We start from the raw sequence: 23,677 nt of genomic DNA on the forward strand, positions 1-23,677 counted from the left end.
ACTAAATGACTTACAGTTTGTACTGTTCTTAAGGAAACGCAGGGAAAGACGGGTGTTGATGGCTGCGGTTGTGCGACAACAAAGACCGGAGCGGGTGCCGAGGGTGTTCCTGCCTAGGGTTGGTCTCAGTGACCGAGAGGTGATCCGTAGATTTCGACTAAATAGGGCCTCTATTGAGAGGCTCTATGTCGAAATGATGGATTCTCTTCAGTCACTCACTGAAAGGACTAGGGCAATCCCTGGGATGGGGAAATTACTATCGGTCCTCTATTTTTGGCAACTGGATCATTCCAGGCTCTGGCAGGTCTAGGCATAGGTATGAGCCAGCCAACCTTCTCATGTCATCTGAAGGTTGTCCTGAATGCCTTGCACCAATGCCTAGTCCATCATATCCACTTACCCAATACACCTGAGGAGTGGCATGCTGTCAAGCTCCAGTTCTATTATCTGGCTGGATTGCCAAGAGTATTGGGGGCCATAGATTGCACACATGTATTGGTGCAGCCTCCCAGGGGTAGAGAGGAGCCATACCGGGACAGGAAGCACAACCACTCGCTGAATATCCAGGTCATCTGCGACGCCAGGTTGAGGATCATGAGCGTACGCTCTGGACTCCCTGGCTGCAACCACGATTCCTTCATCCTCCGGAATTCTGCCATCTACCATCGCTTCCAGGAGTGACAAATGCCAGAGGGAATCCTGATAGGTAAATATATCTTATATACTCAAACATATGTATATTATATATTTTATTCATTCTGATTGCTAATATCAATGCTCTATTTCTTTTACACAGGTGATTCTGGATATTCGTGTCTTCTGTGGCTGTTCACACCCGTCCACAACCCCAATGGAGTGGAAGAGGTGCGCTACAATGAGGCACACATCGCCACCAGATCGGTGATTGAGCGCACCTTTGGCGTATTGAAGAGCCATTTCCGCTGCTTGGACATCTCCGGTGGGGTTCTTCAGTACGCCCCCTCCAAAGTCTCCTTAATTTTTTTATTTGCTGTATGTTGCACAACATTGCCCTAACAATCTCTGATATAGATCTGGAGAGCTTGGATGTCCACGAGTATGGTGAACATCTACCTCCATTACAGGAGAATGATGCTGGCGGAGTCCAAGCTCGAGCAGACTATATTCAGGCGGTTTTGGGGCAATAATGTTGACAGTGCAACATACAGTATTTTTTATTTATTCATATTTACTTTACAATATACTTTTTAATCCAAAAGATGCTATATTTTGAATTATGTTTTAGCAAGAATTGTCATTTAAATCTACAAAATGATATTGTATATCACCGTCTTGCCATTGATTGAAAGTTGTAATTTTGTCGATCTTGCAACTGTTCAATGTAAAGTTTTTGGAAAAACAGATGTTTATTAAAATATCTTCAAATAAAATTTTTTTTGGTGTACACTTGACTCTGTTTTTATTTTTAAAGTTATAGCAATACCATTTTTAACTCTGTGTTTACCTTCTAGCTAGGCTTTTGCAAACTGCCCCCCTTATTTCAGTTCTTTAGACAGACTTGCATTTTAGCCAATCAATGTTAACTTCAGGGTAACTTAATGTGCATGAGCTCAATGTTATCTATATGAAACACATTAACTAATGACCTCTAGTGGTCTAAATAATTTCAGAATAGAGGCAGTCTTCAATGATAAGAAATTAGCATGTGAACCTCTTAGGCTTAGCTTTCAGCTAAGAATAGAAAAAGATAAAATCACAATTAGTGATAAAAGTAAATTTTAATTTTTAATAAAATTTGATTTTCTATAAAATCTTGAAATATACGTTTGTTACTTCACTGTCCCTTTAAATAACTTAACATTTCACACATAAACAAAAATTGTATTAATTCGATTGCACTACTAGGAGCAGCAATGCACTACAGATTTAGAAATTAATACATGTGTAATCCAATTATTCTCTCTCTCTCTGTATATATATATATATATATATATATATATATACAGTATATATATATATATATATATATATATGTGTATATATACATCATAAAATATGTATGTCCAATCTTAGAGAGAATTCTAATAATTCCCTCTCCACTTTGCCCTAAATATGTCACTACTTGCTATATTCGCAATGAGTACGGCTCAGAAAAAGAATACGTTTACACTATATACAATAATGTGCTCAAGAGAAATGTCTTGTTCGTGGACAGTAATGAAATTATATAAATAAAGTTAGGAAAAACCCCAATAGACGCGAGATCGATGACTGCTAGTTAACAACAGTCCGATGCTCTTCACACTGTACTTGACGCGTCTGTTTTTGACGGCTTTTTTGATAAATAAGGAGATTGTATTCAGATTTGCATCCACGATGTTTGGCGACCTTATTGACGCCCGCAAATGCAACATAGTTGACGCTTTGAAAAATATCCCCCAATTTCTTTTTGTGGCTAGAGCACTGATTGGAGAACAGTTCAAACCGTTAGCTTTTGAAGAGTACATACAAGCAAAGTCCTTCAAGGGGTGTATCCCTGGGTTGCTGTAAAATAGTATTGTTTGCAGAGCTTTACTAAGAAAATGAAAATTTAAATGCTTATAAAACATTTACACTCACCAGCCACTTTATTAGGTACACCTTGCTAGTACCGGGTTGTACCCCCTTTTGCCTTCAGAACTGCCTTAATTCTTTGTGGCATAGATTCAACAAGGTGTTGCAAACATTCCTCAGAGATTTTAGCCCATATTGACATGATAGCATCATGCAGTTACTGCAGATTTGTCAGCTGCACATACATGATGCAAATCTCCTGTTCCACCACATCCCAAAGGTGCTCTATTGGATTGAGATCTGGTGACTGTGGAGACTACTGGAGTACAGTGAACTCAAGTACAGTGAACTCATTGTCATGTTCAGGAAACCAGTTTGAGGTGATTTGAGCTTGGTGCATTATCCTACTGGAAGTAGCCATCAGAAGATGGGTACACTGTAGTCATAAAGGGATGGACATGGTCAGCAACAATACTCAGGTAGGCCGTGGCATTTAAACAATGCTCAATTGGTACTAAGGGGCCCAAAGTGTGCCAAGAAAATATCCCCCACACCATTACACTACCACCACCAGCTTGAACCTTTGATACAAGGCAGGATGGATCTATGCTTTCATGTTGTTTACACCAAATTCTGAACCTACCATCTGAATGTCGCAGCTGAATTTGAGACTCATCAGACCAGGCAACATTTTTCCGAACTTCTATTGTCCAAGTTTGGTGAGCCTGTGCGAATTGTAGCCTCAGTTTCCTGTTCTTAGCTGACAGGAGTAGAACCCTGTGTGGTCTTCTGCTGCTGTAGCCCATCTCCTTCTAGGTTCGATGTGTTGTGCATTCAGAGATGGTATTCTGCATACCTTGGTTGTAATGAGTGGTTATTTGAATTACTGTTGCCTTTCTATCCTCTCGAACCAGTCTACCCATTCTCCTCTGACACTAACAAGGCATTTTCGTCCACACAATTGCCACTCACTGAATATTTTCTCTTTTTCAGACCGTTCTCTATAAACCCTAGAGATGGTTGTGCGTGAAAATCCCAGTAGAACAGCAGTTTGTGAACTACTCAGACCAGCCTGTCTGGCACCAACAACCATGCCAAGTTCAAAGTCCCTTAAATCCTCTTTCTTCCCCATTCTGATACTCGGTTTGAACTTCAGAAAGTCATCTTCACCATGTCTAGATGCCTGAATGCATTGACTTGCTGCCATGTGATTGGCTGATTAGCAAACTGTATAATTAATGATACTTTGTACTGGCATCAATACAACTAATATAACCACTGAATGCATCTGTCTAAGCCAGTGATAGGTAACTTTCCAATACATGTAGATTTTAGAAGCTTTAAGGGTCGCATATAAATGTATGACTATTAAACACATAAATAATATATTTCCTAATAATATCCTGTCGCCCAGGGTCAGATGTAGGTAATGTTGCAGGAAACCTGCTGTCTCCCCCTAGATGGCTGTTTCCAGTTGCGGTCACCTTGTTTGCCCAGATGTCTCTAAAGCCCTCACTGCTTTTGCTGAGGCCACAAGAACTAGTGCAGTGGTCTGCATGTGACTCATAGGCAGTCAGTTGACCTTCCCTGATCTAAATAACATGTGACTCATGGGCAGTCAGTTGGCCTTCCCTGATTTAAACAACATGTGACTCATGGGCAGTCAGTTGACCCTTCCCTGATCTAAACAACATATGACTCATGGGCAGTCAGTTGGCCTTCCCTGATTTAAACAACATGTGACCGCTTTATACACAACTAAACCTCTACACTAGAACAAGGTTAAACCGGCCGAGCCAGAGCTGTTATCTTTTATAAAACATCTTTACCTCCGAATGTCTCCGTTATCGCCATGCTTTCTATACCTCCACCTAATAACTTGCTAGAAAAACACAGAAGGTTTAGGGTGAGTTACAGAACAGACAAGGGAATATGAAGCCCACAAGCGTATCATACATGAGGAAGCAATTATAGGTGCAGTAGAAAGACGTAGGGATATGGGCAAGATATGGTGACATGAGCAAAATATGGTGACATGGGCAAGATATGGTGATGTGGGTAAGATATGGTGACATGGGCAAGATATGGTGACTTGAGCAAGATATGGTGACATGGGCAAGATATGGTGACATGGGCAAGATATGGTGACGTGGGCAAGAGACAAGATATGGCGACATGAGCAAGATATGATGACATGGGCAAGATATGATGACATGAGCAAGATATGATGACATGTGCAAGATATGGTGACATGTGCAAGATATGGTGACATGGGCAAGATATGGTGATGTCGTTGAGTCCTAAAAGACACAAAAAGAGGCGCCCTTGGTGCAGCAACTTCTAGGTATGCAAAGCGATATCATATAATAATGATCAGGTACTCACAAGTGTACATGCACATTTAGTGCAATAATAGACAAGCCGAAACTTCAGAACCGTTCGGCTGACTCCCCAGCGGCAAATGAGCTGCGAGAGGGGCTCGTCTCCTGGTGGAATCATGGCTTCCGGTGTCAAAGTGTGCTACTAGGAGGGTTAGGTGGAGAGACGCTAACAGATATCCCCACAATACGAACTCCAAAGGAGTGTGATGCGAATAATCCAAGAGCAAGGTACAGCTATATTAAAACTTTTATTAAAACAGGTTTAAAAAATGTTGCCTAGCAACGCATTTCTAGCCTACATATTGTCTACTAATACCTTGCTCTATTTAAAAGCCTCAGCTGGCCAATCAGAGGCTCTGAATATCACACACCCACAAATGTTACGTGAGCTCATATCCTATTTGACCAACAGCGGGTCATATTTATCTATCGAGGGTGTGAGTAATACACAGAAACCATTATCATAAAAATATTGGTGATAACTTGTTACAGAATAAAATTATTTGTGACATATAACCAAACATGAACTATAACAATTTCACAATACATGAATAATAACAAAATTATTTAAACAATATAAAATAATATAAGACAAACAATAATGACGTGATGTATAATATGATAACAAATCACTATAAATTAATAACTATTAGTGACGTCAGTAGGTTATACTCCCATACATGCAACAGTTACAATATACATTAGACCTATAAAAATAAATATATATATAAATGCATCCAAATATGTACTATATAAGTGCATAGTGAAAAGAAGCCTCTGTAACTAAAAACAGCCCTTGATACGTGGACACAACTTGATTGCTAATATATTAGCATAAATTTAAAAAACTTGATATAATCATCATATACTAAATAAATACGTAATGTGGATATAATTTGATCGATGTGAATATATATATAAAATAATGATAAACAGATAAAAATGTGAAATATAACAAACCATAGCTATATAAATACTAACTGTAATAATTGAATACCCTAATGTGTGTAGTGAAAATGGTGATGAATAGTGAATGATATGTAGTGTGAATAAATATATGATGTGAATAATAATAATAATGATGAAAATAGTGAACTAGTGTGATATAAGTCTAATGCTATATAAATTCATGAGACTAGAGACTGAGGAAATTCCCTTTGAAACTCTAACGGCTAGATTACGAGTTTTGCGTTAGCCTTAAAAAGCAGCGTTGAGAGGTCCCAACACTGCTTTTTAACGCCTGCTGGTATTACGAGTCTGGCAGGTACAGGTGTACCGCTCACTTTTTTTCCGCGACTCGAGCATACCGCAAATCCACTTACGTAAATTGCGTATCCTATCTATTTAATATCTACCTAGCTAAAATAAGTACAAATATACCTGTAAAATAAAACCTAACCTATGTTACAATTACACCTAACACTACACTATCATTAAATAAATTAACTAAATTAACTACAATTAATTACAATTAAATTAAATAAACTAAAGTACAAACCCCCCCCCACTAAATTACAAATAATAAAATAAAGGAAAATTATGCTTACCTGATAAATTTATTTCTTTTACGATATGACGAGTCCACGGATTTCATCCTTACTTATGGGATTACACCTCCTGGTCAGCAGGAGGAGGCAAAGAGCACCACAGCAGAGCTGTATATATAGCTCCTCCCCTCCCTCCCACTCCAGTCATTCAACCGAAGTTAGGAAGAGAAAGGAAAAGCCAAAGGTGCAGAGGTGACTGAAGTTTAACAAAAATATATAAATACCTGTCTTAGAAATGACAGGGTGGGCCATGGACTCGTCATATCGTAAAATAAATAAATTTATCAGGTAAGCATTAATTTCCTTTTCTTTTACAAGTTATGACGAGTCCACGGATTTCATCCTTACTTATGGGATACAATACCAAAGCTCTAGGACACAGATGAAAGGGAGGGAAAAGACAGGAACCTAAACGGAAGGCACCACTGCTTGAAGAACCTTTCTCCCAAAAACAGCCTCAGACGAGGCAAAAGTATAAAATTTGGAAAATTTGGAAAGTGTGAAGAGACGACCAAGTTGCAGCCTTGCAAATCTGTTCAACGGAAGCATCGTTTTTAAATGCCCATGAAGAAGCCACAGCCCTAGTGGAATGAGCCGTAATTCTTTCAGGAGGCTGCTGTCCAGCAGTCTCATATGCCAGGTGGATGATACTCTTCAGCCAAAAATAAAGAGAGGTAGCCGTAGCTTTCTGGCCCCTACGTTTTCCAGAAAAAAATAAAAATAATGAAGATGATTGACGAAATTCTTTAGTCGCCTGCAAGTAAAACTTCAGGGCACGGACCACGTCCAAGTTATGCAACAGACGCTCCTTCTTAGAAGAAGGATTAGGACACAATGAAGGAACAACAATTTCCTGATTAATATTCTTATTAGAAACAACCTTAGGAAGGAAGCCAGGTTTGGTACGTAAAACCACCTTATCAGAATGGAAAATAAGATAAGGAGAGTCACATTGTAAAGCTGAAAGCTCAGAAACTCTGCAAGCAGAAGAAATAGCAACCAAAAATAAAACCTTCCAAGATAACAACTTAATATCTATGGAAAGCATGGGTTCAAACGGAACCCCTTGAAGAACATTAAGAACTAAATTCAAACTCCAGGGTGGAGCAATTGGTCTAAACACAGGCTTGATTCTAGTCAGAGCCTGACAAAAAGACTGAACGTCTGGAATATCTGCCAGACGCTTGTGTAGAAAAATTGACAAAGCAGAAATCTGTCCCTTTATGGAACTTGCTGACAACCCTTTCTACAATCCTTCTTGGAGAAAAGATAAAATCCTGTGAATCCTAACTCTACTCCATGAGTAGCCCTTGGATTCGCACCAATAAAGATATTTATGCCATATCTTATGGTAGATCTTTCTAGTGACAGGCTTACGTGCCTAAATCAAAGTATCAATGACCAAATCAGAGAACCCCCGCTTAGATAAAATCAAGCGTTCAATCTCCAAGCAGTCAGCTGCAGAGAAACCATATTCGGATGATGGAAAGGTCCCTGAATGAGAAGGTCCTGCCTCAATGGAAGCTTCCACTGTGGCAGAGAGGATATGTCCACCAGATCGGCATACCAAATCCTGCGAGGCCACGCAGGAGCGATGAGAATCACTGAAGCCCTCTCCTGTTTGATCCGAGCAATCACCCGGGGAAGGAGGGCAAACGGTGGAAACACATAAGCCAGGTTGAACGACCAAGGCACTGCCAAGGCATCTATCAGTTCGGCCTGAGGGTCCCTGGACCTGGATCAGTATCTCGGGAGCTTGGCATTCTGACGAGATGCCATAAGATCCAACTCCGGTCTGCCCCATTTATGGATCAGAGTGGCAAAGACCTCCGGATGGAGTTCCCATTCCCCCCGGATGAAAGGTCTGTCTGCTCAAAAAGTCCGCTTCCCAGTTGTCCACTCCTGGGATGTAGATTGCTGACAGATAACAAGAGTGAGCTTCCGCCCACCGGATTATCTTGGATACTTCTGTCATCGCTAAGGAACTCCTTGTTCCTCCCTGATGATTGATGTAAGCCACAGTCGTGATGTTGTCCGACTGAAATCGGATGAATTTGGCCGAAGCCAGCTGAGGCCAAGCCTGAAGCGCATTGAATATTGCTCTCAATTCCAGAATATTGATTGGAAGTAGAGACTCCGACCAAGTCCACACCCCCTGAGCCTTCAGGGAATTCCAGACTGCACCCCAGCCTAGTAGACTGGCTTCCATTGTCACTATCACCCAAGAGGGTCTGCGGAAGCACGTCCCTTGGGACAGATGATCCGGTGACAACCACCAAAGAAGAGAGTCTCTTGTCTCCTGATCCAGATCTATCTGAGGAGACACATTTGCATAATCTCCATTCCACTGCCTGAGCATGCACAGTTGTAGTGGTCTGAGATGAAAGCGAGCAAACGGAATGATGTCCATTGCCGCCACCATCAATCCAATCACCTCCATGCACTGAGCCACTGATGGTCGAGGATTGGACTTGGCATGTATTCAGAATCTTTAACTTTCTAACTTCCGTCAAGAAAATTTTCATGGATAAAGAATCTATTAGAGTTCCCAAGAAAGGAACCCTTGTCTGTGGAATTAGTGAACTCTTTTCTAGATTCACTCTCCACCCGTGAGTCCTCAGAAAGGACAGAACCATGTCTGTATGAGATTTTGTCAGTTGGTAAGACGACGCCTGAATCAGAATATCGTCCAGATAAGGCGCCACTGCAATGCCCCGTGGCCTGAGAACTGCCAGAAGAGACCCTAGAACCTTCGTGAAGATCTTGGGTGCTGTGGCCAACCCGAAGGGAAGAGCCACAAACTGAAAATGTTTGTCCAGGAAGGCAAACCTTAGGAACTGGTGATGAACTTTGTGGATATGAATATGAAGATATGCATCCTTCAAGTCCACGGTAGTCATATTTTGACCCTCCTGGATCAATGGCAGAATTGTCCAAATAGTCTCCATCTTGAAGGATGGGACTCTGAGAAACTTGTTTAGACTTTTGAGATCTAAAATGGGATGAAACGTTCCCTCTTTTTTTGGGTACCACGAAAAGATTTGAGTAAAACCCCTGTCCCTGTTCCTGTATTGGAACGGGACGAATTACTCCCATAGTAGAGAGGTCTTTTACACAACGTAAGAACGCCTCTCTTTTTATCTGGTCTACAGACAATCGTGAAAGAAGCAACCTCCCCCTTGGGAGAGAATTTTTGAATTCCAGTTGATACCCTTGGGACACAATTTCCAGTGTCCAGGGGTCCTGAACATCTCTTATCCAAGCCTGGGTAAAGAGAGTAAGTCTGCCCCCTATTAGATCCAGTCCCGGATTGGGGGCCGCCCCTTCATGCTGATTTGGAAGCAGTAGCGGGCTTCTTGGGTTGTTTACCTTTGTTCCAAGCCTGGTTGGGTATCCAGACGGACTTGGCTTGTGCAAAATTCCCTTGCTGTTTAGCAGAAGAAGAAGACGGGACTCCTTTGAAATTCCGAAAGGAATGAAAATTATTCTGCTTACCCCTCAGTTTAGCTGCTTTATCCTGAGGTAGGAGATGACCCTTACCTCCCGTAATGTCAGAAATGATTTCTTTCAAGTCAGGCCCAAATAGGGTCTTTCCTTTGAAAGGAATAGCCAAAAGCTTTGATTTAGAGGACACATCGGCCGACCAAGATTTTAACCATAACGCTCTACGTGCTAAAATGGCAAATCCCGCATTCTTAGCCGCCAATTTGGCAATCTGAAAGGCGGCATCCATAATAAAATAATTAGCCAGCTTAAGAGCCTTAATTCTATCTAAGATTTCCTCTAAAGGAGTCTCAATCTTAAGCGACTCCTCTAAGGCGTCAAACCAAAAGGCCGCAGCAGTTGTAACTGGCACAATACAGGCCATCGGTTGAAAAAGAAAACCCTGATGAATAAATAACTTTTTCAGAAGACCCTCCAACTTTTTATCCATAGGAACTTTGAAAGCACAACTGTCCTCAATAGGAATAGTTGTACGCTTAGCCAGGGTAGATATAGCTCCCTCCACCTTAGGGACTGCTTGCCAAGAATCCCGAACAGTGTGAGCTATGGGATACATTTTCTTAAAATTAGTGGAAGGTGAGAACGGGATACCCGGTCTTTCCCATTTCCGCGTAATAATTTCCGAGATTCTCTTAGGAACCTGAAAAACATCAGAGTAAGCAGGAACCTCTAAGTATTTGTCCATCTTACACAATTTCTCTGGTGGTACCGTAATAGAGTCACAGTCATCCAGAGTCACTAAAACCTCCCGGAGTTAACAGACGGAGGTGTTCAAGCTTAAATCTGAAGGACATGACGTCCGAGTCTGTCTGAGGTAACACACTTCCGAGTCAGAAAGTTCCCCCTCAGATAGAAGTTCCCTACCCCCCAAATCAGATCCCTGTGAGGGTACATCGGAAATAGCCATCAAAGCATCAGAAGTCGCAGGAACCAAGGTGGCTTCTGCCCTGTAACACTGGCAACTTGGATAAAAACAAAATTTATGCTTACCTGATAAATTTCTTTCTTTTGCGATGTACCGAGTCCACGGTTTCATCCTTACTTGTGGGATATTATCCTTCCTAACAGGAAGTGGCAAAGAGAGAACCCAGAGCAGAGCTGTCTATATAGCTCCCCCCTTAACTCCGCCCCCCAGTCATTCGACCGAAGGCCAAGGAAGAAAAAGGAGAAACTATATGGTGCAGAAGTGACTGAAGTTTTTAATAAAAAATACCATCTGTCTTGAATAGACAGGGAGGGCCGTGGAAACGGTACATCGCAAAAGAAAGAAATTTATCAGGTAAGTATAAATTTTGTTTTCTTTTGCATGATATACCGAGTCCACGGTTTCATCCTTACTTGTGGGATACCAATACCAAAGCTTTAGGACACGGATGAAGGGAGGGACAAGACAGGAACCTAAACGGAAGGCACCACTGCTTGCAGAACCTTTCTCCCAAAAATAGCCTCCAAAGAAGCAAAAGTATCAAATTTGTAAAATTTTGAAAAGGTATGGAGCTAAGACCAAGTCGCAGCCTTACAAATCTGTTCAACAGAAGCATCATTTTTAAAAGCCCATGTGGAAGCTACCGCTCTAGTAGAATGAGCTGTAATCCTTTCAGGAGGCTGCTGTCCAGCAGTCTCATAAGCCAAACGGATGATGGTTTTCAGCCAAAAGGAAAGAGAAGTAACCGTAGCCTTTTGACCCCTACGCTTTCCAGAATAGACAACAAACAAAGAAGATGTTTGACGAAAATCTTTGGTTGCCTGCAAATAAAATTTCAAAGCACGAACCACGTCCAAGTTGTGCAACAGACATTCCTTCTTAGAAGAAGGATTAGGACACAGAGAAGGAACAACAATTTCCTGATTGATATTCCTGTTAGTAACAACCTTAGGTAGGAACCCAGGCTTGGTACGCAAAACCACCTTATCAGCCCAGAGGCAGAACTTTTTTTCACTTTCTGCAATGAGATTTTTATAATGAATATTTTTCTGCAAGTAATTTTGAAATGAAATTCGATTTTAAATTAGGCAGGTACACTAAAGCACCAACTATATTGCAATGTGTTGATTAACTGGAGAGTAAAGCAGTTTTAAAAGTTTTATAATATATTGCATTGCAAATTAGCTGCAGAAAAAAATAAAATTGTTTTATGTTTTTAAAATGTCTATTTTTTTTTTCTTTGATTTAGGTCTAACATTACATAATTAGAAGGTTAAATGTAATAAAATGGTGCATTGCTCACATTAACTTCTTAAATTCGGGAGTAAGAGCTTTGCAAACCATGAAGGACTAGGAGACAAGGTTAAATAAATACATACAAATAATATACAGTGTGTGTATGTGTATATATATATATATACATATATATATATATATATATATATATATATATATACAGGGAGTGCAGAATTATTAGGCAAGTTGTATTTTTGAGGATTAATTTTATTATTGAACAACAACCATGTTCTCAATGAACCCAAAAAACTCATTAATATCAAAGCTGAATAGTTTTGGAAGTAGTTTTTAGTTTGTTTTTAGTTATAGCTATTTTAGGGGGATATCTGTGTGTGCAGGTGACTATTACTGTGCATAATTATTAGGCAACTTAACAAAAAACAAATATATACCCATTTCAATTATTTATTTTTACCAGTGAAACCAATATAACATCTCAACATTCACAAATATACATTTCTGACATTCAAAAACAAAACAAAAACAAATCAGTGACCAATATAGCCACCTTTCTTTGCAAGGACACTCAAAAGCCTGCCATCCATGGATTCTGTCAGTGTTTTGATCTGTTCACCATCAACATTGCGTGCAGCAGCAACCACAGCCTCCCAGACACTGTTCAGAGAGGTGTACTGTTTTCCCTCCTTGTAAATCTCACATTTGATGATGGACCACAGGTTCTCAATGGGGTTCAGATCAGGTGAACAAGGAGGCCATGTCATTAGATTTTCTTCTTTTATACCCTTTCTTGCCAGCCACGCTGTGGAGTACTTGAACGCGTGTGATGGAGCATTGTCCTGCATGAAAATCATGTTTTTCTTGAAGGATGGAGACTTCTTCCTGTACCACTGCTTGAAGAAGGTGTCTTCCAGAAACTGGCAGTAGGACTGGGAGTTGAGCTTGACTCCATCCTCAACCCGAAAAGGCCCCACAAGCTCATCTTTGATGATACCAGCCCAAACCAGTACTCCACCTCCACCTTGCTGGCGTCTGAGTCGGACTGGAGCTCTCTGCCCTTTACCAATCCAGCCACGGGCCCATCCATCTGGCCCATCAAGACTCACTCTCATTTCATCAGTCCATAAAACCTTAGAAAAATCAGTCTTGAGATATTTCTTGGCCCAGTCTTGACGTTTCAGCTTGTGTGTCTTGTTCAGTGGTGGTCGTCTTTCAGCCTTTCTTACCTTGGCCATGTCTCTGAGTATTGCACACCTTGTGCTTTTGGGCACTCCAGTGATGTTGCAGCTCTGAAATATGGCCAAACTGGTGGCAAGTGGCATCTTGGCAGCTGCACGCTTGACTTTTCTCAGTTCATGGGCAGTTATTTTCCACCTTAGTTTTTCCACACGCTTCTTGCGACCCTGTTGACTATTTTGAATGAAACGCTTGATTGTTCGATGATCACGCTTCAGAAGCTTTGCAATTTTAAGAGTGCTGCATCCCTCTGCAAGATATCTCACTATTTTTGACTTTTCTGAGCCTGTCAAGTCCTTCTTTTGACCCATTTTGCCAAAGGAAAGGAAGTTGCCTAATAATTATGCACACCTGATATAGGGTGTTGATGTCATTAGACCACACCCCTTCTCATTACAGAGATGCACATCACCTAATATGCTTAATTGGTAGTAGGCTTTCGAGCCTATACAGCTTGGAGTAAGACAACATGCATAAAGAGGATGATGTGGTCAAAATACTCATTTGCCTAATAATTCTGCACTGCCTGTATACACACACACACACACATATATATATATATATATATACACACACACATATATATATATATATATATATATATATATATATATATACACACACACATATATATATATATATATATATATATATATATAAATATATATATATACACACACACACATTTTATATATATATACATATATATATACACACATATATATATACTGTGTATATATATGTGTATATATATGTGTGTATATATATATATATATATATATATATATATATATGTGTGTGTGTGTGTGTGTAACTAATGCAGGGACATGGCAGATTTTATAATTTTACTACTAAAAATTGCCATGTTATGTGCATGCATCATTTGCTGCATTAAAAGTATGGCATGTGTCTGCAGGAATATGACTTTTTTTTTTTAACAAATAAAAGAAATAGGCTTTCTATCATCTTAGACACTTAGAACCTAGTTTTTGGCTTCATTTATTAATATACACCAGTAATTCACACCAAAGGTCATCTGCTAGGGTAATATAAAGTAATAAAGTAAATTAGGGCTGATGTTCCTAATAATTTGTGAAAACAGTTTAAATGTGTGCTCCATAAGAAGCTCCTAAATGAACAAACAAAAGTTTGTTATATGGTAAATGTTAGATACAGAAACACTTGTAATCTTGTTAAGTTCACAGTTATTGGGGTATGACAAACATATATTAATAATTATTTCACAAAAGGAAAACTGAACTGAAAACCACTGCTGTCAATATGTGACAGATGTATAATGTGTTACACACACTAGTCACTAAACAGTACAAGCGGCATCACATTTTCAAAAAGCAAGTTTTTAACATTTGTAGCCTTTCTTAAATAAGACTGACATAACAGCAAAAAAATCCCCTCTCCAGTCTCCACACGGTAACAAACATCTCATAGAAGCTCAACATAACCCTTAGCCTCACCGTTCATTCCATGGACACTATTTATTTATAGCGAGGGCTATTAAGCTGTAAATCAAGCTTCGGCAGGCTTGTAGGAAGTAGTCACTCTGATATTCCCTCCCGCACTGGAAAGGCTAAGCAGTATGGTGGTGCCGCGTGAGTGGAGCAGCCCTCCTACACAGCTACTAAACAAAAACAAAGGATGTTAACCCCATGGCTTCCAAAATAGCTGCAGTGTATTACACAGAAATACATTGCAGCAATCTTTGTTAGCCATAGGATGGGGGTTAAAGGGGTAAGCAGTGCAGCCACTGTGATCAGATATGCACTGTGAGTCACGCAGAGGTAAGGAAGAGGAATTAACACGCAGTTGTTGTAAAGTAATTTCCAGCGCGCCGCGCAAAGAGGAACGCTCAGCTCTATGCTCTGCACCTGTAATGTTAGGGCTCAATCTTTCTGCAGACAGGCTGCATTTTCTGCAATGATATCGCAGATGGCAGTATGTTCTGCCTTGGGGCTTATCAGCATGGAAAACAAGATAAGGCGAGTCACATTGTAATGCAGATAGTTCAGAAACTCTTTGAGCTGAAGAGATAGCAACTAGGAACAAAACTTTCCAAGATAAAAGCTTAATATCTATGGAATGCATGGGTTCAAACGGAGCCCCTGAAGAACTTTAAGAACTAAATTTAGACTCCATGGCAGAGCAACAGGTTTAAACACAGGCATAATTCTAGCTAAAGCCTGACAAAAAGCCTGAACGTCTGGGACATCTGCCAGACGCTTGTGCAACAGAATGGACAGAGCAGATATCTGTCCTTTTAGGGAACTAGCTGACAATCCTTTCTCCAATCCCTCTTGGAGAAAAGACAAAATCCTAGGAATCCTGATTTTACTCCAGGAGTAGCCTTTGGATTTGCACCAAAAAAGATATTTACGCCATATCTTATGATAGATTTTCCTGGTAACAGGCTTTCGAGCCTGAATCAAGGTATCTATGACCGATTCAGAGAAACCCCGCTTTGATAGAATCAAGCGTTCAACTCCAAGAAATCAGTTGCAGAGAAATTAGATTTGGATGCTTGAATGGACCTTGAACCAAAAGGTCCTGTCTCAGTGGCAGAGTCCGTGGTGGCAGAGATGACATGTCCACCAGGTCTGCATACCAAGTCCTGCGTGGCCACGCAGGCGCTATCAAAATCACTGAAGCTCTCTCCTGTTTTATTCTGCCAATCAGACGCGGAAGGAGAGTGAAAGGTGGAAACACATAAGCCAGGTTGAACGACCAGGGTACTGCTAGAGCATCTATCAGTACTGCCTGAGGATCCCTTGACCAGGATCCGTAACGAGGAAGTTTGGCGTTCTGACGAGACGCCATCAGATCCAATTCTGGTGTGCCCCATAGCTAAACCAGTTGAGCAAACACCTCTGGATGGAGTTCCCACTCCCCCGGATGAAAAGTCTGCCGACTTAGAAAATCTGCCTCCCAGTTCTCTACTCCTGGGATATAGATCGCTGATAGATGGCAAGAGTGAGCCTCTGCCCATCGGATTATTCTTGAAACTTCTATCATCGCTAAGGAACTCCTTGTTCCCCCTGATGATTGATATAAGCCACAGTCGTGATGTTGTCCGACTGAAATCTGATGAATCTGGCCGAAGCCAGCTGAGGCCACGCCTGAAGAGCATTGAATATCGCTCTTAATTCCAGAATATTTATCAGTAGGAGGGCCTCCTCCTGAGTCCACAAACCCTGTGCTTTCGGGGAATTCCAGACTGCACCCCAGCCCAGTAGTCTGGCGTCTGTCGTCACTATAACCCATTCTGGCCTGCGGAAACACATTCCCTGGGACAGATGATCCTGTGACAACCACCAAAGAAGAGTCTCTGGTCACTTGATCCAGATTTATCTGAGGAGATAAATCCGCATAATCCCCATTCCACTGATTGAGCATGCATAGTTGCAGTGGTCTGAGATGCAAGTGAGCAAACGGAACTATGTCCATTGCCGCTACCATTAGACCGATTACCTCCATACACTGAGCCACTGACGGCCGAGGAATGGAATGAAGAGCTCGGCAGGTGGACAAAATCTTTGATTTCCTGACCTCCGTTAGAAATATTTTCATGTCCACCGAGTCTATCAGAGTCCCTAGAAATGAAACTCTTGTGAGGGGGGAAAGAGAACTCTTTTTTACGTTCACCTTCCACACGTGATATCTTAGAAAGGCCAACACTAAGTCCGTGTGAGACTTGGCTAGTTGGAAAGTCGACGCTTGAATTAGAATGTCGTCTAGATAAGGCGCCACTGCTATGCCCCGTGGCCTTAGTACCACCAGAAGGGACCCTAGCACCTTTGTAAAGATTCGTGGTGCCGTGGCCAACCCGAAGGGAAGAGCCACAAACTGGTAATGTTTGTCCAGAAAGGCAAACCTGAGGAATTGGTGATCATCTTTGTGGATAGGAATGTGTAGATACGCATCCTTTAAGTCCACGGTGGTCATATATTGACCCTCCTGGATCATTGGTAAAATAGTCCAAATGGTTTCCATCTTGAAAGATGGGACTCTTAGGAATTGGTTTAGGATCTTGAGATCTAGAATTGGTCTGAAAGTTCCCTCTTTTTTGGGAACCACAAACAGATTGGAGTAGAGCCCCTGCCCCTGTTCTGCTTTCGGAACTGGGCAGATCACTCCCATGGTAAAAAGGTCTTCTACACAGCGTAAGAACGCCTCTCTTTTTGTCGGGTTTACAGACAAGAGAAAGATGGAACCTCCCCCTTGGAGGAGAATCCTTGAAATCTAGAAGATATCCCTGGGTTACGATTTCTACTGCCCAGGAGTCCTGAACGTCTCTTGCCCAGGCCTGAGCAAAGAGAGAGAGTCTACCCCCTACTAGATCCGGTCCCGGATCGGGGGCTACCCCTTCATGCTGTCTTGGTGGCAGCAGCAGGCTTCTTGGCCTGTTTACCCTTGTTCCAAGCCTGGTTTGGTCTCCAGACTGGCCTGGATTGAGCAAAGTTCCCCTCTTGCTTCGCAGCAGGGGAAGAGGAAACGGGACCACCTTTGAAGTTTCGAAAGGAACGAAAATTATTTTGCTTGGTCCTCGTCTTATTTGTCTTATCCTGAGGGAGGGCATGACCCTTCCCTCCAGTGATATCAGAAATGATCTCTTTCAATTCAGGCCCAAATAGAGTCTTACCTTTGAAAGGAATGGACAACAGCTTAGATTTTGATGAAACATCAGCAGACCAGGACTTAAGCCATAACGCTCTACGCGCTAAAATGGCAAAACCTGAATTCTTTGCCGCTAATTTAGCCAGATGAAAAGCCGCGTCTGTAATGAAAGAATTAGCTAGCTTAAGAGCCCTAATTCTATCCAGAATGTAATCTAGTGGGGTCTCCGCCTGAAGAGCCTCTTCCAGATCCTCAAACCAAAAGGCAGCTGCAGTGGTTACAGGAACAATGCACGCTATAGGCTGGAGAAGAAAACCCTGATGAACAAAAATTTTCTTTAGGAGACCCTCTAATTTTTTATCCATAGGATCTTTGAAAGCACAACTGTCCTCAATAGGTATAGTTGTACGCTTAGCCAAAGTAGAAATAGCTCCCTCCACCTTAGGGACCGTCTGCCATGAGTCCCGCATGATGTCAGATATGGGAAACATTTTCTTAAGAACAGGAGGGGGAGCGAACGGAATACCTGGTCTATCCCACTCCTTAGTAACAATGTACAAAATCCTCTTAGGGACTGGAAAAACATCAGTGTAAACAGGAACCTCTAAATATTTGTCCATTTTACACAATTTCTCTGGAACTACAATAGGGTCACAATCATCCAGAGTCGCTAAAACCTCCCTAAGCAATAAGCGGAGGTGTTCCAGCTTAAATTTAAATGCCGTCATATCTGAATCTGTCTGAGGGAACTTTTTTCCTGAATCAGAAACCTCACCCTCAGATAGCAAATCCTTCATCCCTACCTCTGAACATTGTGAGGGAATATCGGATACGGCTACTAAAGCGTCAGAAGGCTCAACATTTGTTCTTAAGGCAGAGCTACTGCGCTTCCCTTGCAACCCTGGCAATTTTGATAAAACCTCTGTGAGGGTAGTATTCATAACTGAAGCCATTTCTTGCAAGGTGAAAGAATTAGACGCACTAGAGGTACTTGGCATCGCTTGTGCAGGCGTTACTGGTTGTGACACTTGGGGAGAACTAGATGGCAAAACCTGATTTCCTTCTGTCTGAGAATCATCCATTGCCAAACTCAAAATATGCTGTCTGCAATTTATAGACATATCAGTACAAGTGGGACACATTCTAAGAGGGGGTTCCACAATGGCTTCTAAACAAATTGAACAATGAGTTCCCTCAATGTCAGACATGTTGAACAGGCTAGTAATGAGACAAGCAGGCTTGGAAAACACTTTATTTAATGAAAAAAACACAATTTTCAAAAACGGTACTGTGCCTTTAAGAGAAAAAAGCATACACAAACTGCAAAACTGCTTAAAATTACCCCAAACTTTCCTAAATTTTTACAGTAAACACATCAAGCTTTAGTAAGATTGCACCACAAGTATTAAGGCAATTAACCCTCAAATGTGAAAACCGGATTGAAAAGTGTTCAAAAACCGGTAAAACCCTTGTCAGCACCCTGCCACAGCTCTGCTGTGGCGCCTACCTGCCCTCAAGGATCGAAAATGTGGGAATAAAGCCTCAATTAGGCCCTTAGAAGTACCAGGACCCTCCTGTTGTAGCTTGCTGCTTGTTTATGTAAAACAACTGCGCAACTGAGGCGCGAAAATAGGCCCCGCCCCTCTCACTCAATGTTGCTGGGGCCTACACACAAACCTACCAAACGATTTTTAAGCCATGTGGGTTATAAAAACCCTAAATAAGCCAAGTGTACCCTCAAAAACAGAAGTCCCAAAGGAAATAAAAACAGTACTCCCAGAACACACAAACGTTTGCCTAATATATCATACAAACTGAGTGTCCATAAGATTAGCCCCTTATGCAAGCTAGTAATGCCCTTATAAGACTAGGATTACTGCTTACCCTTCCCCTAATGGGGATACTGTCAGCCTTTCTGAGTTATTACAGTCTCTGCAGAAAAAATGACTGAACAGACCTCATTGCTGTATAGCAAGAAACCGTTCCTCACACTGAAGTTTTCCTGTACTCCTCAGCTTCTGTGGGAACAGCAGTGGACCTTAGTTGCAAATGCTAAGATCATCATCCTCCAGGCAGAAATCTTCATCTATCTCCTGCCTGAGAGTAAATAGTACACACCGGTACCATTTAAAAAATAACAAACTCTTGCTTGAAGACAAATAAAAACTAATACTTTATCACCTCTTTCACTTTACCCTTCCTGCTTAGAGGCGGCAAAGAGAATGACTGGGGGGTGGAGTTAAGGGGGGAGCTATATAGACAGCTCTGCTGTGGGTGCTCTCTTTTTCACTTCCTGTTAGGAAGGATAATATCCCACAAGTAAGGATGAAACCGTGGACTCGGTACATCATGCAAAAGAAACCTCTGTAAGAGTGGATGTCATAACTGCAGCCATATCCTGCAGAGTAAATGAATTGGATGCAGTTGAGGTGGGCGTTAAAGGTTGTGACGCTTGGGGAGAAAGTAGCGGCATACCCTGAGTCTCATCAGTCTGAGAAGCATCCTTAGACATTCTTGCATTAAAGAAAATCTGTTCTTTACATTGTAAGGCCCTTTCAGTACATGAGGGACAAAAAGTAAGAGGGGGTTCCACATTGGCATCTAAACACATAGAACAGGTACTTTCCTGAAGTTCAGCCATGTTAAACAGACTAGCAATAGCAATATTAGTCGTTCTTTACTTGATATATTCAACCTTGAAAGTCAAATTTAATAGTAAAATATTTTAAATGAAAAAACCTACTGTGCCTTTAAATAATAAAAGCGCAACAATTTTTCTGCTTGCAGTAATAATAACTTTGCAGCGATAAAAAGTGCCATCCAAGACTTAACAATACTGCTCCGTTTGTTCAGTTCAGCTATGTATCAAACTTAATAAAATTTAATAAAACTCTAGACACTTGCACCTCGCCACAGCTCTGCTGCGGCGCCTACCTACCCCCAGACCAACACTGATCTTCCGTGAGCGGCGCTCCCAAGTCTCTTTGTAACCTTATATGCACAAACTGACTTAGGCCACACCGGAGCCCAGGAACCTGCTGCTAGTCGGAGATCCAGATGACTACTGCGCGGCTGAGCGCGCGAAAACTAGGCCCCGCCCACCGTGGGTGTAAATCGAGTCAAATTGAGACCAGCATGGGAAGAAAAATATGTCGGTTTTCACATAACCCCAAACAACGAAAAAACGCCAATGTGCCCCTCTTAAACACACATTCCCTTAGCCAGGTATAAGTTATTACAATAACGACAGCCCTTAGGGAACGAACCGCATCTCCCAGCGTCAGCCCACACACAGCATAGTCAGCATAAGTGAACACAATAAAGTCACTGCGCAAACACACTTGATAATTAATAAAAGAAAAAGGGAATTCCAGGCACACCATTTCATTTTACATAGTGCATACCGTTATCCCTCCCCAGTACAGGGGATAATGTTAGCCTGTTCTGATGTATCTATTCCCCCCAGAAGCAAATGACTGAACATACCTCAATGCTGAGCGTAGCATGACAGGGTTCCCCACACTGAAGATGTTCTTTACACTACCTTCAATCGATCTGTGGGAAACAGCAGGATCTTAGAGAATGTTTGCTAAGACCATCAACAATTAGGGCAGACCTACCCCCAGACCAACACTGATCTTCCGTGAGCGGCGCTCCCAAGTCTCTTTGTAACCTTATATGCACAAACTGACTTAGGCCACACCGGAGCCCAGGAACCTGCTGCTAGTCGGAGATCCAGATGACTACTGCGCGGCTGAGCGCATGAAAACTAGGCCCCGCCCACCGTGGGTGTAAATCGAATCAAATTGAGACCAGCATGGGAAGAAAAATATGTCGGTTTTCACATAACCCCAAACAACGAAAAAACGCCAATGTGCCCCTCTTAAACACACATTCCCTTAGCCAGGTATAAGTTATTACAATAACGACAGCCCTTAGGGAACGAACCGCATCTCCCAGCGTCAGCCCACACACAGCATAGTCAGCATAAGTGAACACAATAAAGTCACTGCGCAAACACACTTGATAATTAATAAAAGGGAATTCCAGGCACACCATTTCATTTTACATAGTGCATACCGTTATCCCTCCCCAGTACAGGGGATAATGTTAGCCTGTTCTGATGTATCTATTCCCCCCAGAAGCAAATGACTGAACATACCTCAATGCTGAGCGTAGCATGACAGGGTTCCCCACACTGAAGATGTTCTTTACACTACCTTCAATCGATCTGTGGGAAACAGCAGGATCTTAGAGAATGTTTGCTAAGACCATCAACAATTAGGGCAGAAAATAAAATGTCTCCACTCCTCTTGGGAAATTATTGACTGACGATTTCTCCCTGAGAAAAATAGTACTCACTGGCACCATTTTAAAACAAAAAACTTCTTGATTGAAGAATCTAAACTAACACCTCACTTTACCTCTTCCTATCACTAACACAGGCAAAGAGAATGACTAGAGTAAGAAGGAGGGGAGGAGCTATATATACAGCTCTGCTGTGGTGCTCTTTGCCTCCTCCTGCTGACCAGGAGGCGTAATCCCATAAGTAAGGATGAAATCCGTAGACTCGTCATATCTTGTAAAAGAAATTACAATTTTTTTAAACTAATTACACCTAATCTAAACCCCCTAATAAAATAAAAAAGCCCCCAAAATAAAAAAAAATCCCTACCCTATACTAAATTACAAATAGCCCTTAAAAGGGCTTTTTGCGGGGCATTGCCCCCAAAGTAATCAGCTCTTTTACCTGTAAAAAAATATACAATACCCCCCACACATTAAAACTCACCACCCACACACCCAACCCTACTCTAAAACCCACCCAATACCCCCTTAATAAAACCTAACACTAACCCCCTGAAGATCCTCCAGACGGTCCGAAGTCTTCATCCAATCCGGGCAGAAGAAGTCCTCCAGACGGCCAGAAGTCTTCATCCAGGCGGCATCTTCTATCTTCATCCATCCGGAGCAGGTCCATCTTCAAGACATCCGACGCGGAGCATCCTCTTCTTTCCGACGACTAACACTAAATGATGGTACCTTTAAGTGACGTCATCCAAGATGGCGTCCCTTCAATTCCGATTGGCTGATAGAATTCTATCAGCCAATCGGAATTAAGGTAGAAACAAATCCTATTGGCTGATCCAGTCTAAGGGTTAGACTTAGGTTTAGGGGTTAATATATTTATTATAGTGGCGGCGACGTTGTGGGCAGCAGATTAGGGGTTAATAAATGTAGTTAGGTTGCGGCGACATTGGGAGCGGCAGATTAGGGGTTAATAAATATAATCTAGGGTTCGGCGATGCTGGGGGCATCAGATTAGGGGTTCATAAGTATAATGTGGGTGGCGGCAGTGTCCAGAGCGGAAGATTAGGGGTTACTAATATAATGTAGGTGTCGGCAATGTCAGGGGCGGCAGATTAGGCATTAATATGTGTAAGATTAGGGGTGTTTAGACTCGGGGTTCATGTTAGGGTGTTAGGTGTATTTTCCCATAGGAATCAATGGGGCTACTTTAGGAGCTGAACGTTGCTTTTTTGCAGGTGTTAGGTTTTTTTCCAGCAGAATCTGCCCCATTGATTCCTATGGGGAAATCGTGCACGAGCACGTTTAGCCAGCTCACCGCTACCGTAAGCAGCGCTGGTATTAAGGTAAGATGTGGAGCA

At 41.8% G+C, this 23,677-nt stretch overlaps 1 protein-coding gene across 1 annotated transcript in view; it reads right to left on the bottom strand.

The window, feature by feature from the left end:
* DMC1 (DNA meiotic recombinase 1) overlaps positions 1–23,677 on the bottom strand; it is a 165,715-nt gene that overhangs the window by 124,312 nt on the left and 17,726 nt on the right. The window contains exon 4 of the mRNA XM_053689434.1: positions 4,362–4,414. Coding sequence (XP_053545409.1) covers positions 4,362–4,414 — 53 coding nt within the window. The remainder of the gene's footprint in view (positions 1–4,361; positions 4,415–23,677) is intronic.

This window comes from Bombina bombina, chromosome 7 (assembly GCF_027579735.1).
Source record: "Bombina bombina isolate aBomBom1 chromosome 7, aBomBom1.pri, whole genome shotgun sequence".
NCBI lineage: Eukaryota > Metazoa > Chordata > Amphibia > Anura > Bombinatoridae > Bombina > Bombina bombina.